Source organism: Mastigoproctus giganteus, chromosome 2, assembly GCF_048544385.1.
Source record: "Mastigoproctus giganteus isolate SK-2022 chromosome 2, ASM4854438v1, whole genome shotgun sequence".
NCBI classification, from domain to species: Eukaryota; Metazoa; Arthropoda; class Arachnida; order Uropygi; family Thelyphonidae; genus Mastigoproctus; species Mastigoproctus giganteus.
Genome location: NC_143576.1, coordinates 254,446,835 through 254,466,915, shown reverse-complemented (window position 1 = coordinate 254,466,915; position 20,081 = coordinate 254,446,835). Strand labels below are relative to the sequence as shown.

At 37.4% G+C, this 20,081-nt stretch overlaps 1 protein-coding gene across 6 annotated transcripts in view; it reads right to left on the bottom strand.

Annotated features, from left to right (window-relative positions):
* The window catches only part of HUWE1 (HECT, UBA and WWE domain containing E3 ubiquitin protein ligase 1), a 1,105,343-nt gene that overhangs the window by 48,001 nt on the left and 1,037,261 nt on the right, over nt 1–20,081 (bottom strand). For all 6 annotated transcript variants that reach the window (XM_090389849.1, XM_090389845.1, XM_090389850.1 and 3 more), the window contains one exon: nt 1,977–2,247. In XM_090389849.1, the coding sequence (XP_090245975.1) occupies nt 1,977–2,247 (271 nt within the window). The remainder of the gene's footprint in view (nt 1–1,976; nt 2,248–20,081) is intronic.

The window sequence follows — 20,081 nt, the reverse complement described above, 5'->3', positions numbered from 1 at the left end:
TTCTTCATCACAGCTGTTTGGGAGGTTCCATTCCACAATAACCCCTTTTGATGTAAAGTAGAATGCAGAGTGACTCTGATGGAAATCCCTCCAAAAGCTGTGATTTTAAGAACTCTGAATGTCAGTAATTTGTCGTTTCTATAAGTAGGTCACCTGATTTCAAGCAGTGAAACATTTTCAGTGGATTAGCTATATGTTCTAGACATACAACAAAGGGAGAAAGTTTACTGACAAGTTGGTCTGTTAGGGAATGAAAGATTAGAAAGAGTGGAGAGATGGTTTCGGTCTTTCTTTGGTTGCTTGGTAGTAGCTGGATTAGAATCATCTTGCTGCCAATGATGTTCAGTTTGATCCACAGACACAGGTGAACCTGGTTTGTCTGGTCCATTGTTGCTCCTTTTTGTCCTGAAAGAATTTCACTTGGACGCTAACACTTGGCACTCGGGGCCTAGAAAAATTTTTAACCATTTATTGTAACTGTCTTAAAAATAAAAGGGCAAGTCAGTCAATAAGTGATGCACTCACTATAAGCTGCGACATCTTTATTATCTGAGATATTGTAACCATACTTAACATACATACGTAAAATACAAACTTTCAGCTTTGTGTAAATATCACTCAATGTAAGAACCACCATTCACTGCACTTTCCCCAGCATTCCTTCCAAGCAGTGAATGCACTTCGGTAACGATCTGGAGGCTGATGTTTACAGCTATATTTAATGTCAGAAATAAGTTCTGTATCACTCCCAAACACCTTATCATGCAGGTATGCTTTCAGTCTACCAAACAAAATAATCTGATGGGACGAGGTCTGATGGGTTATAGAGTGAGCGAGGCATTATGCTCTGCCCCAGCTGGGTGATCTTTGACAGTGTCATCTGTGTTGTGCATTGATGATTTGGAAAGTTTTGGCTTTTTGTGTACATTCGTTGTGATGTCAGGTATGATCATCTATGAGAGTTACGGGTGAAAGTAGCTCCACTGCTGAACAGTATTAATGGAATTAATCGGCGATTAGCATTTACTCATTGACAAAATTCCAGTCACTACCCGCTCTATGTGAAATGGATACAAGCTGTGCTCATGCAATGTTCAGAATACTCTTGTCTATGGAACACCAATACGCATAGAAATCCTTCGTGTGTTAACAGTAGGACTATGTTCTACCAACTGAAGAATATCTTCTATTTCATTCACATTTTGTACATTTGCACATTTAGAAAAAATACGAGCGCTGGGAACTGTACCAATTTCACACAGTTTGGTGCAAACACTAGTAAACGCTCTTGAATCTGGTATTGTGCAGTTGGAGAACCATCGACAGTATTCTCTAAAAGCAGCAGTAGCACTTCCACCACAAAAATCGTAGACAAACACCATATCGGCATATTCAGCATGTTTGAAGATGTGCGGCATTCTTAACAACACTTCTAACACTAAACAGCATCAGGTTATAATTGCTTCTAGGTCGCATCTGATTCAGGGAGCTGTGTGACAGTTTCAAACAGCTGTATCTCCACATTCACTGAGAATTGGGCACATGTTTATATGAACTGTTTTTTTTTTTTTTTTTTTACTCAGAATAAGCGATACTATAACCTCCCAAAATATTTACTATTCCTCCTGAATCATCCTGTATGTATAACTCAAGAAGATATGAAAGAAGAAATATGTTAAGGTAAACTGTAGGGGAAAAATATGGAATACACAGTGAGAAACTGTATTACCAATAACTATAAGAGTGGAGATAATATAAATGGAAATACAGAAATTGTGAACTAATAAATTTTAAAAGTAAAAGAACAAAAGCCAAAGATATTTTAAAATCTAAAAGAATAAATTTAGTAATAATTGAAGATACTAGCTATATATCTTTTTGGCTTTTGCAATCATGGTTTCTATATTTTTGTTATTTATTTATTTATTAAAAATTTTATAAGAAAGTAAAACAGTACGGATGAAATCTACACTTACTTTACAAGTTTTCCAAGAATATGCTTGTAGAACGAACGGGTGAAATAACATTCTAATAACTTGTTGTCATACACAGCTTTGGCAATAACACGTCCAACAAATTTAAAGTAACTGAGATGGTTGGAGTTACAGTGAGAGGAAGAATTTATCATGTAAGTTACTCTATCTCCAGGTGAAGTTGTGAAGAGTGCATACATAGGATTGAATATTTCACGGGATATTATCGTGTACCACTCCCTTAACAAGCCACCAGCATCTTGACCTTCTTCACCTACAAAATTAGTTAAGAAATAATTTAAATGAAATTAATACAGTAAGAAAAAAATAATTCAATTTTAAAATCTATTATAAAATTTAGGACTGAGAAATATTAAAATTAAAATAAAAGTAATTTGTATATTTAAATTTCCAATTTCAGTTTACATTTTTTGTTTAAAAAGTACATAATGTCAAAGTTAAAAAAAAAACCATGCTATTGGAAACAATTCAGAAAATTTACTCTTAGATTAAAAAAAAAAAAACCAACTGCAAGAGGACAGGTTAATAAAAATGTTGGAGCTATGTGCAATACAAAGTCAAGCAGAAAAAAAATCAAAACAAAAAACCCTCTATTGTTCATTATTCTCTCCAGTCTTGATTTTCTTGCTGCACTTTAGCATTAGTAGAGGCATACGATGCAAGAAAGCAAGCTTATGCAGCATCAGCCAAAAAAAAAAAAAAAACCAAACACGCTCTGTAAAAAAAAAAAAAAAAAACTCATTGTAAGGCGAATTGCAACAGTCTCTATGCTGGTTGTAAGTAGCATAGGCTGAACTGGGGTCTGGTTGTCCAACAAGGATAGCTACCTTTAAGTCTCCTGCAAACAAAAGCAGACTGGCTTATGTTTCTGTAGGAGGGCCTTGATGTCATCAGTATTTCGCTGGAATCCACGACAATTCCACTGTAGGAATTTAGCCATTATTTTGGCTTGGTGGGTCCATCAAGTGGTTTCCAAGGTGCGGAGGGCTTACTTTTGTCAGTCTTGGATTTATCTTTTTTGAGGAAGTATGGACATTATCCTATGTCCATTTCTTCCTCTGCAAAGAGTTCCAAGACTGATTCCTCCAGTACCTCCTTATCCTCTACATCCATTTTGTCTAGCATTACAGGTGGCTCTTCAAGGTCTTGTTGATTTTTCTTTACCGCTTACTTGGTTTTGGTAATGGTGGAGCACTAGGAGGTACAGATATAGGAGTGGCAGCTGACTGTGTTTTTTGGGCGGGCTTTTGTGAACTCAATAAATTCACCCCAGGGGCTCGCATCTGGTGAGTATGGGCTTGGCAAACCAAGGGTCCTGAGCTGGATATCATCATGTTTCTCTTTCTTGGTGATCCCTTCTACTTCTCTCTCAGGTTAATGAGGGAATTTTTTTGGATGGTGCAGCATAAGCCTCAGGCTAATAATAATAGCATGTAATCAGAGTGAATGACTCTCTTGGTGGTACAGTCATCTCAGTTTGTGTACCGATAGTGCACTTGGCAGAAACCTTCTGAGCATATGAAGGCCTCCTGCTATTTATTGGTTGCATGTATTTTTATAGCCTCTGGGTAGAAGATATTCAGCTCTGTTTTAAGTTTTTGAATTTCTTTTTCATCCTTCCACTGATGGCATGCTCTAGAGTAGGCAGGGTGCTCTCCTTGGCAATTTACACAGATCGGTTTGGAAGGTGAACATTCCTTGCTCTTTGTGAGTGGCTGTATTTTTGACATTCAAAACACCTCAGTGGGTTCGGAATGTAAATCTTCACTGGGCAGTTTAAGTACCCTGCCTTGTTGGAGCTTGGAGGCCGTGGGATGTTAAATGTGAGGATGAGAATTTGGATAGGGATGAGATTCCCATCCTTTTGCATCGATATTCTCTTGACAGTCGTCACTCCTTGGTCTTTCAATTCAGAGCAGATCTCTTCTTGAGAGACATGAAGAAGGTCCCACTCTGATATGACTCCTTGTGAAGAGTTCAGAGTTTTGTGGGTTGTTATGCTGATCGGTATTCACCCTCTGTCATCTCCCACTCAACCATCAAAGAGATCATTGAGTGGGAGATGACAGAGTGGTAATCAATGGACACTGCTCTTCATGGACTAATGTTATTAGTGGAGCCCCCGACAGTTCAGTGTTGAGTCCACTGTTGTTTTGGTATACTTATCAATGATATTGATAAGTATACAGGAATACAGTATAATCAATAAATATATTGATTGGTATATCAGGCTTAATGTTCAAGTTTGCAGATGATACAAAGGTTGACAGGGTTGCTAATGATAGTAATGACGGTATGCTACTGCGACAGGATCTAGAAAAATTAAGATGGGCTGAGAAGTGGCAACTGTTGACTTAAATTACACCTTACAAGCCTTACACGATCTTTTAACCCCAGATAATACTTTAAGCGGCTGCACCTCACTTAATATTGACAGCATTTTAGATCTTGTTACTGTGTTAATCAAAGCTAGACATTTCCATTTCCAAGATCAGGTTTATGAACAAATATTCGGACTCCCTATGGGTCTCGGAATATCAGTCCCCTTTCTGAAATATATCTCACCACTGTAGAACATCACTCTCCAACCATTTCCAGCAGGTATTAAACTCTACATCTGTTATGCTGATGACATTCTATTAACTGGAGACAAAATTACCATCGACAATTTTTTTATTAAGTTTAATTTAATACACCCTAGATTAAAATATACCCTGCAATTAGAAACGAATAACAATTAATTTCCTCAACTTAAACCATATATAAAATGGGCAATAGACTAGGTACAAAAATCTACAGGAAAAAACACAAACAGAGGCAAATACATACACTTACATTTGCATCACCCCTTTGTATAAAAAAATCCGTTCTTTATAAACACGTCTTTAATGCCTTAAAATATTACCATTTACAAGATTCAGCTTTTGAGTTAAAATACCTCACAGAAAAGTTTACAGCTAGGAAATATCCAGTCAAATTAATTCAACAAACTATTCTAGCAGTCCAGGATAAAATTCATAACCCTAACAACCCTGTTATAAAAAAGCCTAGCATTTCAAATACTCATGTTATCCTCCCTTACCACTGTCAAATCACCAGACGTTTACGTCAAGCCTTTGCTAACACAGATATTTCTTTAATTTCCTCCACTTATAACAAATTAGGAACTCCCTTTAACAAATACAAAGAAACCCATTTATACTACAAAGGGAGACATTAATAATATAGTTTATCTAGTCAATTGCCAGCCAGATTGCAATGCATGTTACTTCAGGAACACTACCAACAAATTTGGATCATCCACTACTGCAAATACATGCGCATACTACCACATTAGTTTCCGAACACGTCAAGGAAACACTGAGCTCTCTCAATACGTGCATACTCACAATCATAACCCCTCAGTTGATGCTGAAATTACCATTATTAAATTAAAATCAAGCTACACGTTCCTTCAACACGAAACTCTCATAATAGAATGGTGCTGGCTTAACACCAACCTTGAGGTCCTCAATACCAAACTTCCGGCTTCCCTTCCCCCCAAATTGGAATCTTGCGCATTAAAACACCAAGCATTCAGCAAAACATTTCAGATACTTAAAGTTCATGCCCGTTCTCTATCCTTCATTTCCTTAGTGCCAACTGAAGATGTTTTTAAAGAAAGTCCATCGCTCATGACTATTGGCCTTGTTCTCATTTAAACACAGACCCTTACAGTTTTATGTTTTAAAACTGACAACTAGAGGATGACGGATTGCACTTCTTCCTCCTCTGAGCTTAATTTTAATTTTTAACCCAAGATTTTTAACTTATGATTTTAGTTTTTAATCTGAGGCCTTCCCATACCCCCTTTTTTATATATTTCATGCAGCTAGACGGATCATGAGGTGAGTGCCGGTTTTATTTAAGCTTTGACTAAAATGCATATTTTCCATTTGGGATTAATATAATCATTTTATTAAAAAAAAAAAAAAAAAAACAAATAAGAAAAAAAAAATAAATAAGAAAATAAATATTATGTTCTTCACATAGGTTCAATTGCCCTTTGAATTCTTCAAATTGTCAGCCTACCTGCAGAGGCAAATTGCTCCAGTAATCAACAACTTGAAAGAAAATTTCATACAATCTAGTGAAAAACGCTTCCCCTGTAATTTGAATTTATGGCCCCTAATTCTGAAATATTTTATAACGGTAAAAATTCTGCCATTACTAACCCATCTCAGAACCTTAAAAACCTCAATCAGGTCCCCTCTAAGGTGCTGGTTCCCAAGCTTTGCAGCCCACAAAAAGGGTCTGAAGACCATTTTCAAGAAGCTCAATATTTTTTTTTAAGAAGAGGTCCACATATTTGGACACAGTTCCATATGTGGTCTTAATATTTCTTTATACAGTGGGACTATTACCACCCTATCTCTACACAATATTGTTCAATAAATTATCAATAAGATACCATGGGCTTTCCTGGCTGCCTGTTTATACTGCTCAGAAAACTTCTTATCTGCCCATATTGTAACTCCCAGTTTCCTTTCTTGTTCTATTGTTTTTAATTCAAATGTATAATTTATTTTGGGATTGCTATTCCCCAAGTGTAAGACCTTGCATTTTTCAGCATTAAAACACAGTTGCCACTTTTCAGCCATTCCTAAAGCCTGTTCAAGTCACCCTGAAGGAGTGTTGCTTGGCACTGATCATTAATGAATCTTACAATTTTTAGGTTGTCTGCAAATTTTGACATCATTCCTTTTATCAACATCATTTATGAATCAGAAATAACAACAGTCCAAGAAGAGATCCTTGGGGAGCCCCACTTCTGACTTAACCACTAATATGAAGAATATCCATTAATGATAAATCTCTGTCTTCTGCCCTGCAATCCATTTTAGAATCTTTTCAGTAATCCCCGTATGTTCCAGCTTATACAGTAACCTTTTAAGAAGGACTGAATGAAATGCTTTGCTAAAATCGAAATCAATTATCTCAATCGAAATTGTTCCCCTACATCTAGCTCATGAATAACAGCATCAAAATATGTTATTAAGTTTTAATTAAATATGAATTTCCCTTAATGAAACCATGTCGTGTGTCCTTAAGAATGCTATTTCTATCTAAATGTCCCTATTTAAAGAAAATAAAAGAAAAATGTTGTTGCTTGACTTGCAATGCATCTGTGGTTATACCTAAAAAAGGAAATTTAGAAAGGCACTTCAATGCACTTCATGGTAAATACCAATCGGATTTTCCCTAACAGCGACCTTAGAAAAAATAAATTAGAAGAACTTAAATCCAGATTATTTGCACAACAAAATTTCTTCGTAGATTGTAAGTGACACCTAACTTACAATCTACAGCAGTAACTGTAGCATCATTTAAAGAGAGTCATCTTTTTGCAAAAAATGCAAACTATTTTCTGTTGGTCAATTCATCAAAGACATTTTTAGAAATACCAGATTCTCTTTTTGAAAAGTTTAAGAACAAAAATGAAATTAAAAGTGCTCTTCAAGATCTGCAATTATCCCGAAATACTGTAATGTGACATCGAAAAAATGAGTAAAAATGTGAGTGAACAATTGTGTGCTCATATTGCTAATTGTGTGTCCTTTTCTTTACAACTGGATGAATCTATAGACATCAGTGATACAGCCCAATTGCTTGTTTTTGTTTGTATGGTTTTTGATGATTCTGCCACTAGAGAAGAACTGCTGGGTATGGTTTTGTTAAAAGAAAGAACTGGAGGTTTTGATATATTAACCACAAGGGTTCAACATCTGGTGAGTATGGGCTTGACAAATCCAGGGTCCTGAGCAGGATATCATCATTCTTTTCTTTCTTTCTTTCTTGCTTTCTTGGTGATTTCTCTCTCTCTCTCTCTCTCTCTCTCTCTCTCTCTCTCTCTCTCTCTCTCTCTCTCTCAGGGTAACGTGGGAATTTTTTTTTTTTTGGCTGGTGCAGCATAAGCCTCAGGCTTCCTTGCACTATATGGCTAATAATAATAATAATTAACACATTCAAAAATTTCACTGAAAAAAATTAAATTACCACTATTTAAGCTCATATCTTACCGGATTCATCGCACTGTACCAAAAGGACGACGAATTCCCAGATTTGAGTTATCACTGTATGATCTACCAACAAGTGTTAGTCAGAAAAAGATTAAATACTAAAAGTGTTATGGAAAGCAGCTTTCAAAATCGTGAATTCCATCAGAGGACAATCTCCTCAAAAGAGACTTTTCAAATCGCATCTCGATGAAAATATAGCATATTACACACACGTGAGGTGGCTGAGTCTGAGTAAGTTTCTACAGAGATTTCGAAATCTGCTGAATGAAATTAAAAAATTCGTCGATCAAAGGGGAGATGATTAACAGTAGCTACAAGATGCAGAGTGGTTGAGTGATCTGGCTTTTCTGGCAGATTTTTCCAGTAAATTAAGTGACCTGAATTTGGAATTGCAGCAGACTATCGTTTAACCATGAAGTGGATCAACTGGGACACTTCAAGACTCAAAAAAAAAAAAAAAAAAATTCAAGTAATAACTAGAATAGATATTTTGCAAGTCGTCATTGGGAGATTAGTGTACCTATCATCTTGTAATCCCCCGCTGTCTTCACACCTGCCACTAAAAAAAAAAAAAAAAACACGGAGACCAGATGTTTAGTTTGTTTTAGTACGTTGTGTTTCGTTGCAGCGCAAAAGGACAAATTTTATTTCGTTATTTATATCAGGGATGTCGGAATTTTATAGTAGTTTTTTTTTTTGTTTGTTTAGGAATCGCAAAAATGATGGGGAAACGCAAAACAGTTGCGTTTTCAGTTAAACAAAAACTTGAAATTATTCAAAAGTTTCAAAACGGCGCTTCTGTTAAATCTCTAAGGAATCATTATAATAAGGATGTATCAACATGGCCAAACATTAGCAAGTATTGCATGGAATTCAGATTTGTCAATAACAATATAGTAGCAATATGTTATTAGTCATTCCTGAGTTATGTAAAACTTGACAAAGTAAGAAGACCTGGAACGTATCTCTTACGTATGTCGGGGACTTTTGTATTTTTGGATTAACTGGGAAATCATGAAGTTACTGTACAAGGAAAAAAATAAAAATGTGGGTGTCATGATAAGTAGTATTTCTGCATACAAATATCAATTTTTGGCAATGGATAAGGATCTTAAAGAAAAAAAATTCAATCATTTTGCAAATATGCAAGATCATTTGCAAAAAATATCCTGTCTTTGAATTTAATAGTGAGAAATGTTTCTGAAATTGAGAAAGTTGTGGATGATTTTGAAACCAGATTCAGTGATTTTAAAACAATTGAAGACATTGTTCGTTATATTTCTTATCCATTTGAAATCAACTTAGATACGAAATAAACTGCAGAAAAAATTGCTAAGATTTTTCACATGGAGAAAATATTACTTGAAAATGAAATTATTACATTGCAAAACAATATCTTTTTAAAAGCCAGATCACCATCAAAAAAAGATTTCTGGAAATATGTTTGCCAAGAAAAGTAACCAACTGTAAAAAAATGCAATGAACTTTTAAATTCCTGTTTTGGTTCCACATATCTATGTCAATTGGCCTCTTTTTGTATTTGAAACAAACAAAGAATCGCTCTACTCTTACGGACTTGCACACAGAAGATTCTTTACAGTTGGTCTTATCACAGTACATCCCCAATTTTGAAAGCTTGGCAGATGATATGAAGACACAAACTTCACATAAATTAAAAATTTAAATACATATGAATTTAAAATAATAATTCTGAATTGTATTTAATTTTAAATTTATAAACAACATTTTTCAATATGTGTTGACTAACTTCTTTAACCATGTGCAATGAAATTCTTGAGATGGTAGATCGCAGCACAAATTAAGTTGGCCACCCATGCAATAAATGATTGATTTACTGAAATTTGTGGGTTGGTCACTCACACACTCTCATCACTTTTGTAGATTTATAGATGAGTATTTCCTACAGCAGCATGTTAGAAAAACAAGAGGAAAAATATTCTTGTCTGATTATCAGCATCTATTCTTCCTGAATTAAGATCTTGTTTCACCTTGACTAGACATTAAGATGCAGTAACAAAGGAACCGGATGCAAAAAATAATTTTGCATCCAGTTTCTTGGATTTCATATACCCTTGAATTTCAGGAAAGCTTTTGATACTGTTGCATATAAAAGGCTGATGTACAAATTGGAGCAGTGTGGCATTAAGGACAAATTACCGTTGTGAGTAATGACAGGCAATGGTTATCAATGACACTGCTCTTTGTGGACTAATGTTAGTAATGGAATCACTATGGGGTTTGGTACTGAGTCCATTGTTTTCTGTATTTATAAATGATATTGATGAAGATTGACAATGTCTAAGTTTTCAGAGGATACAAAAGTTGGCAGATTGGCTAATGACAGTAATAAAGGTAGGCTACTGCAACAAGATCAAGAAAAATTAGGCAGATGGGCTGAGAAATGACAACTACTGAAGTTTAACATTGACAAATGCAAGTTACTGCACATGAGTAGCAATAATCCAAGATTTATGTATCAAATGTGTGACACTACATACAGGATGGTGGAAAATGAAAAAGAGCTGAAGTAATCATGTGTTCAGATTTGAAGTTCTATATGTTTGTTTGTTTGTTATTTGGAGCATTAGCAACTAAGGCCATATTGCTCTGGGATATGCGGTGGTCATTCCCTGACCTTAACGCATTCTCCGTGTTTGGTGGTGACGGGCTCGAACCCCGGTCTAATCAAGAAGCGTGTGTTATGCACTGCTGCTCCTTCCCACCTGGCTACAGAAGCGCCTATTTGAAGTTCTCTGAGCAGTGCAGACAGGCTGCCAGGATGGGGGTTTGGTCAATGATATACAGAAACTCGGCTGTTGTTGTTGTTATTTGGTTTTTAGGAGCATTAGCAACTAAAGCCATATTGCTCCGGGGATATGCAGTGGTCATTCCCTCACCTTTCCACATCCTCCGCATTTGGTGGCTCACGGGCTCGAACCGCGGTCTAATCAAGAAGCATGTGCTACGCACTGCTGCTCCTGCCCATCTGGCTACGGAGGCACCCAGAAACTCTGCTAGCACGGTCAGGGATGTGATTATTCCATTACGCCATGTGCTAGTTAGGCTGCTTCTTGAGTACTACATACAGGTCTGGAAGCGGCATCTTAGGAAGGATGTAGATCTGCTGGAATGGGTGCAGAGAAGGGCAATGAGACTGGTGAAGGGAATGAATGGGTGGTCCTACCAAGCAAGGTTCAGTTCCTGCAAGGTGATCTGAGTGATGTATTTAAGACTTTAAAAAGAACTGAGAAATCTCAATGCTGATGGCATTCTTCCTCTTGCTCAGATTACACACAAGGGAACATGAATTCGAAGTGAAGGAAACCCCCACCCCCAAAAAAAAGGTTGCAGGATAGATGCGTAGAAGTTTTTCTTCAGCCAGAGGTTTTTGATTATTGGAATAAGCTTCCGAAGAGGAAGTGGGTAGTTTAAATAAATTCAAGGTAGAAGAGCTAAACAAATTATGGGAGGGAGATGGGCAGGGGGGGGGGACTTTGGCCTACGCAACTGCCTAGGGCCAGTAATACTTTGGGGCCTGTAAAAGTTTTATTATACATTTTTTCATTATTTTATTTTAAATAAATTTATAATGTTCGCTTGTTTCGTGCCGATCAATCAAAGCAACTTTGCATGGCACACTGTCTGGTGAATCATCGTGTATACCGTGCCAGGCATGGTATACACAATGATTCACCAGATAGCATTAGTTGCACATTGATAGATAGATTTAGTTATTTAATCAATGCCTCTGTTGTATGTTGGTATGACTATTTGATTTAAGTTGGCAACTTCAATAGTAGAGTTCAAATGTTTTATTCTGTATGTGTAAACATAATGAGTGTTAGAACAATTTTTAGTGAATTTCAACTAAACAACTTCAACTTGCTGGATTTGCAGTTTTTGAAGTACTCTAAATGTAAGTATTAACTTGACCCAGTTGATGCCACAGTTATCACTTTTGTCAGTTCAATTCAAGATTACATTTTATTTTATTTCAGTGTAAGCCTTATGTCCATACTTCCACTTAAAAGCATTTAAGTGGAAGTATGAAACTTTTTAGCTTTCAACATAATACAAGACGTGTATTTTTATATTTAGTAATAGACCTTTTTTTTTTTTTTTTTTTAAACACATTCAACTGTGTCCTCCATTACAATTTCTGTAAGTTGTTGTTTTTGTGCTTGGATTTTTCTGGTGCAAAGGCTACTTAGGCCATATTGCACCTATCATAGTAGTTAGGTACTAATATGATTGGCTTCTATGGAAGCAGTTAGAAATGGTTATATAATCCTATTCGTTTCAGAAAGAAAAAATTCTGTAAGGTTTGAATTTTCGCCTATGATATGGCCAAGTGACAATTCTTGTAAGTTTGAGAGAGAAGTGAATGAAATTAGACGGGAGTTGTCATACAAGATGCATTCCAGGAGTATGTGTTTTATTGTGAGTGGCTTGTAGCAATGTGAACACTGTGGAGGGTCATTACCTGATAACAGGAATAGATGGGGCAGATGGGTGTGGCCTATTCGGGCTCTGGCCAGGTCTACCTCTTCTTGCCTGTTTGTGCGAAAATTGGAGGCTCATAATTGCGATATAGGTTTAATTTCAAAGAGTTTGTTATGAATGTGTGTTTGCCACTGTAGTTTCCATCGTTCCTTACATATATTTCGTATATGTACTTTGTAATCACTGAACGGGACCAGAAAATTCATTGGGGATGTGCTGGATGGATGCTTGGCAGCATCATCTGCAATTTCGTTTCCTGGTATTCCAGTATGGCCTGGGATTCTGCAGAAGACAACATTTTGCCGATGATCTCGGAGACGAATCAACTCTGATCTGATTGGCTGTAGTAACGGATGAGTAGATGGGGAAATCTTTTGCATTGCTAATAGGGCACTTTGCGAGTCTGTGTAGATTATGCTCTTTTCGATTGAGAGATGGGAAATGTTTTCCGAAGCAAGCTTTATGGCATATAATTCAGTGGTGTAACTGCTACATTCTGTCGGAAGTGACACAGAAGTGATAGTGTCATGGAATACCACTGCTGCACCTGATCCATTCTCAGACTTTGAACCGTCAGTATATATTTTTGCAAAGTCAGGATAACTTTGTAAATGTGCAGTGTGCAGCTGCTGGATGTTAATACCTGTTAAAGAGTGTTTTCCCCCATTGGTGGAAATAATAGTCACAACACAGCATGATGACAGACCAGGGAGGAACGTGATCTGTAGGTTCTTGGTGGACTTTATTGAGTTGTATGTTCCAGTTTTCTGCTAGTTCCATTAACCTAATACCTGCAGGCCTAGTTGCTTGTGGTTTGTTTCTATAAAACATCGTGAGTGGCGGATCATTAAATATTGACCAATTAGGATGGGTCGACTGACTTAGAATCTTGGTTGCGTAGTTCAATAGTAACATCTTTCTTCTGATGTTTAGAGGAGCTTTGTAGGCTTCTACATAGAGACTTTGCACTGGAGATGTTCTGAACGCACCTAGAGCTATTCTTAGAGCTGAATGTTGAATAGGGTTGAGACGAGATAAGGCACTTTCCCTAGCAGAATCGAAGACAGGTGCGCCATAGTCCAGACGAGATCTAATTATGGATCTATATAAGTGAAGCAAGGTGTAACGATCTGCTCCCCAGGTTATTGCTGATAAGGCTCTGAGTATGTTCATTTTCTTTTAGCAAGCTGTCCGGAGATGTTCAATGTGTTTTTGATAATTTAACTTACTGTCAAAAATTAAGCCAAGCAGACGAATACTATTTGCTATTGGAATAAGATGGTTATCTAATTGGAGTTCAGGATCAGGATGCATTTTACGTATGGTACAGAAATGAATGGCAGTAGATTTCTGGCTGGATAGTCTGTAACCGTTTTGTGTCATCCAAATCTGGATCTGATTTATTGATATCTGCAATTGTCTCTCAATGTAGTTCATGTTTTGGGAGTGGCAGGAGATTGTGAGATCATCGGCATAAAGATATGAGTCCACTGTTTTCGGAATAAGTTCAGTTAAGTGATTAATTCTAATTGCAAATAGAGTGGCACTGAGAACGGACCCTTGAGGGACTCCTTCTTCCTGAACGAAGTTTTTAGAGAGAGTTCCTCGGTAACGAACTTGAAAGGATCTTTGTTCTAAGAAATTTTGGATGAAATATGGCAAATTTCCTCTCAGGCCAAGAGAATATAGATCCTTTAAAATGCCGAAATGCCATGTGGTGTCAAAGGCTTTCTCAATATCCAGACAGACCATAATGAGATGCTCCTTTTTGATGAATGCATTTCTGATGTTTGCTTTGGCTTTAATCATAAGGTCCAATGATGATCGATTTTTTTTTTAATCCAAATTGGTTGTTATTGATTAAATTTTGGGACTCAAGATACCGGCGGTGAATCATTTTTTCAAGGGTTTTGCTCAGACAGCTGGTAAGTGAAATTGGTCTGTAGTTTTGAGGAACAGAATGGTCTTTACCAGGTTTTGGGATAGCCAGAACGTAGGAATGATGCCAGGAGCTTGGGTATGTATGTTCAGTGAATATTCGATTGAGGAAGAACAGCAGTGATGACTGTGACTTTGGATTTAAATTTTTGAGCATTATATAAAATATCCCATCAGGGCCAGCGGCGCTGTTCCTTGTGTTGGTAAGAGCATGCTGAAGTTCAACCATGGTAAATGGTTGATTATATGTTAGTGCACATCTGTCAGTGAAATTCAGTTTGGATTTTTCAGTTACACCTTTAATTTTTTGAAATGATTGGTCATAAGAAGTTGAGGAGGACAACTGAGAAAATACAGATCCTAGTGCATTTGCGATTTCTGCAGGAGTAGAGAGTTCCTGTCCATTCCAGTTAATTAGTGGAGTAGATGTTGGAGGAATTTTGCCATTTAACAATTTTATCTTATTCCAGATCAGTCTGATGTCTGTATTTTTATTAACTGAGGAAGCGAATTTAATCCAAGATTCTTTTTTTGCTTTCCGTCTGATATAACAGGCTCTTGCTCTAAGTCGCTTATAATTAATAAGATTGGAAGTGATTGGATTTTTGTGGAATTGATTCCAAGCTGTGTTTTTCTATTTTTTTGCATTGTTGCATTCTTCGTTCCACCAATAATTTAATTTTCGCCTTTTCCTGACTTGGTATTGTGGAATTGCAGCTGTTAGAATTTGGTTTGTTATATGTTCAGTAACATGGTTGATAGAAGAGCACTGTATGATATGGTTGTTGAACAAGACAAGTGTGCTATATTTTATCCAGTCAGCATTTGGAAATTTCCATTTTACTGGATTGTCTGTTGGTAATGAACAGGAAGTTTGAACTTTGCATATTATTGGAAAATGATCGCTGTTGTGAGGGTCGTTAAGAGTTACCCACTGGATACTTGGATAGAGCACTGGAGAGCAAATGGAAAGGTCTATTGCGGAGGTTGATCCGGTAGGAAAATGAACATAGGTAGGAGAGCCAGTATTCAACAATGTTAAATCCTGTCTATCTATTAACGTTTCAACAAGCTTTCCACGCCTGTCTAAGCTGGAAGAACCTCATAATGGGTGGTGAGCATTGAAGTCACCTAGTAGACAGAAGGGAACTGGTAGTTGCAACACAAGATCTTCGATTTCCTGAATAGAATATGGACGATTAGGTGGAAGATAAATTGAGACCAATGTAACGGTGATTCCAATTACTATTCTGCGTGTATTTCAAGCAGTTCTTCTTGACCGATAGTATCATCTGTTAGGCATGATACTTTCATCTCAGCAGAATACGATCTTTGCAAATTATCTGCTGCCCGATGATGCGGAGGTCTCTGGGTTGGAATTGTGAGTGGCGTGTTATTGCTTTGGTCTATTGAATTTGGTTTAGATGGATGGTGGACCGAGAGTACTGATCGTGCCCAGTCTGATATTGATATTTTTGGAGAGATGGATACTTCAGTCTGACATGTCACTGATTCGTGTCTGAGAATGGTAGAAGCATAAGTGCGTTTTGGCATATTTAAGTTAATCTGTTTTTTCGCTTCTTGGTAAGAGACTTTATTTTCGATTTTATACTTTTGTATTTTTTTCCCTATCTTCCATAATTCACAGTCTTTTGAGAAGGCTGGATCTTTGCCGCTACAATTAGGACACTGTGTGTTGGAGCTTTGCATTCTGCTTGTGTGTGATTTTTGCAGCTGCAGTTTGGACATATAGCGTCTCCACGGCATGCTGTCTGAGAATGGCCGAACTTTTGACATTTATAGCATCTGAGCGGATTTGGGATATATGGCCTAATGCGGCAATTCAAGTAACCTGCTTTGACAGAACCCAGTAGATTTGGAGTACTAAAAGTCAAGATTATGTTTCGCATGGAAGTTAAGTTGCCGTCTTTTCTGATCGTGATACGTTTTGCATGAGACACATTTTGATCTTTTAGCTCTTGCACAATTTCTTCCTCGGAAACGTTTAATAGATCCCATTCAGAGATCACTCCTCTGGAAGAATTCAGTGTGTTGTATGGGGTAACCTGAATCGGTATTCCGCTTAAGGAAGTAAGTTGTAGTAATAAATCAGAATGTCTTGAGTAACAAGTCTCTACTAGTAGATCTCCTGATTGGAGACATTTAACCATTTTTGGTGAACCTGCAGCGTTTTCTAGGCATCTCTGGATGATGAAAGGTGAGAGCTTGCTCACAGGTTGAGATGACAAAGGGTGTATTATGAGGAAAGCTGGAGATTCATTTCTACCCATATGCAAAGTACTGCATATGGGTAGAAATAACCCCAGAGAAACGTACCAACTGTGTGGTACTACACTTAAGGTGGTAGAAAATGAAAAAGACCTGGGAGTAATTGTGCAGTCAGATATGAAGTTTTCTGAGCAGTGCAGACAGGCTGCTAGGGCGGGTCATGGGGTTTTGTCAATGATATATAGGAATTTTGCTAGCAGGGAAAAGGAGGTGATTGTCCCTCTGTATAAGGCAATGGTCAGGCCACGCCTTGAGTACTGCGTACAGGTCTGGAGGCCTCATTTTAGGAAGGATGTAGATTTGCTTGAGCGTGTACAGAGAAGAGCAACACGATTGGTGAGGGGAATGAAGGGATTCTCTTACCAAGAGAGGCTTAAGTTCTGCAAATTGCAGTGGCTGGAGACTAGGCACCTGCGCGGTGATCTGATTGAGGTCTATAAGGCCTTGAATGGGTTGAGCACGCTGAATTCTGATGGGATCCTTCCACTTGTTCAGATTACCAACCTACGGGGACATAAGTTCAAATTAAGAAAGGACAGATGTAGAATAGATGTGCGGAAATTTGCCTTTAGCCAGCGGGTGGTTAATTGCTGGAACAAACTTCCATCTGTCGTTGTAGAAGTTGATAGGTTAAATAAATTTAAGGAGGAACTGGACAGGCATTTGGAGGGAATGGTGTGATTTTTTTTTTTTTTTTTTTGGCTGATGCTGCATAAGCTCCTACACTTGCTTTCTTGCATCATGTGCCACTACTACTACTACTACTACTACTACTACTACTATTCCCGCTTCCTAGTGTCTTTTTTAAGTCTCTTTGAAAGAGATAAGTCATGGTCGGTGTCATTGTCATGTTGAGAGCACTTCGGCTCTAAACGTGGAAATTCACTTGTTTCCATTATTGCTCCTTTTAGCCCTGAGGGTTGGTTTTTCCCCCAGGTTACCGGCCCCGCCACGTGGAGGCAGGAGCGGTGCCACCAGTGACCAAGCAGTTGTTTAAGTTAGTGGATTTGGTTAGTGATATATATATGTATATATATATAAAGAATAAGAAAGGTGGATTGCCTTTCTGGGTTCTTACTTTTGACTTTTAAAGTGCAGAACCACTTCAAGTAAATAAATAATAGCCGCACTGGAAAATAAAGAAACTATATCACTTTGGAGATCGCTCTATAATCACAGGAAGAAAATCGCTTGTCACTATCGCTTGGCACTCAGGGCCAATTTCTGTAAGGTGGCAACCCTAGGTGGGGCCAGAAATGAGAATCTTGCCTAGGGCCCGATTTTTTCTTAGTTCGCCGGTGATGCGGGGTATTTATTTATTTTTTTCTTGTGCTGATGCTTTATAAGCTTGCTTTCTTGCATCAGTTGCCACTGCTAAATAATAATACTATAAAATTTCTTTAAAATCAATCCAATGGGAGTTATTATATGCAAAAGGACAAAGAAATAATAATTGCCAAATTTCTGTTGGCAATTATTATTAGTTGGTCTAATTTTAATGAAATTAGGGCATATTAACAAAATGTTCTGAGTGAAATATAAAATGTTGTTGTTGTTGTTGTTGTTTAAGGGTTTAAAGACACAAGGGCATCAATAGCCAAGATGTGTCTTTCCAAGTTTTTAATGTAAATCAAACATTTTTTTCAGATTTGTTTATCAAATCTGATTTGCCGAATAAATTTAAATAATTCATCTATATTCGCAGAATTGTCTAAGATCTGTTGAAGAGTAACTTGATTCTGGTTATTGCATAAACTCTGAAAACAAAGGAATCTGGAATTTCTGAATCGAGGGCATACCAAAAGAATGTGTTTTACTGTAAGTTGAACTTGGCATTGAAAACAGAGTGGGGGATTTTTGTTTGCCAATAGATGAAAATGAGTAAAATGAGTATGGCCAATTCTCAGTCTGGCAAGTATTACTTCTTCTCTGCGGCTCTCTCTAATGCTTGAGTTCCATATTTCTGGATTAGGTTTTATTTCATGTAGTTTATTGTTGATTTCATTTTTCCATATTTGGGACCATTCATTTTCACTTTCTCTAATAATTATTGGACTAAAATCAGTGTGTGGAACTAGCATTGTTCTGTTTGGCAGTTCTGATGCTGACTTAGCTGCAATGTCTGCTTTTTCATTGCCTTCTATTCCGCAGTGTCCTGGGATCCAGCAAAGGGTTATATCAGATTGTTTCTTTTGACAGATGTTGATTAGAAAGTCAATTTCTTGTAGGAAAGGATGACGAGAATGTCGTTTACCCTGTATGGCTGAAATAGCACTGAGTGAATCCGAGTATATTAGGACAGAGAGGGACGACTGTTGACATATTTCACTTAATGCAAGCTGTATAGCATATAGTTCTGCAGATAGAATGCTGCACTCAACTGGAAGGGATTCTGAAATTACATGCGATGGGAGCACGGCTGCTGCACCTACATGTGATTGGCTCTTAGATCCATCCGTATAGATTATGAGTTTCCCAGTGTGTTGCGAAGTATAGTTGGCATGCAACTGTCGGATATTACATGGTGGAATGGTATTTTTTGACCACTGAGCAAAATAAAGATCAATGTTTATATGATGTCTATTCCATGGGGGTAAAGGCATATTTTCATTTTCCGCAATTTTATTGAGATCGAGTTTCCACTTTTTTATTACTTCTTGAAGACGAATTCCAGCAGGTCTGGGTTCATTAGGTTTGGATTCATAAAGTGTTGACCATAAAGGTTGGTTGAGATATACCCAACAGGGGTGAGTTGGAAAGCTTCTTATTTTAGCAGCGTATTGGCAGAGTAGGCGTTGTCTTCTAAGATAAAGCGGAGGGTCGTGTGCTTCTATATACAAGCTTTGGACTGGCGAGGTTCTGTAGGCGCCTAGTGCTGATCGAAGGGCACTGTGTTGAATGGTGTTCACAGACCGTAAGATGCTGTTTTTAGCTGATGCATATACTATGGCTCCATAGTCTAATCGTGACCGGATTAGAGCACGATATAAATTGAGCAGTGACTGTCTGTCAGCACCCCAAGATGTTGAGGATACTGCACGAAGGATGTTTAGTTTCTGGAGGCACGTAGTTCGTAGATAGGTCACATGTTTACGAAAATTTAATTTGGTGTCTAAATTCAGACCCAATAATCTTATGCAGTCTGTCATCGGTATTTCTCTGCCTTTCAGTTTTAATACAGGTTCCGGATGAAGCGATCGTAATTTACAGAAGTGTATTGCTGCTGTTTTCCCCTCGGTTAATTGATAGCCGTTGCTTTCTGTCCAAGTTTCAATTT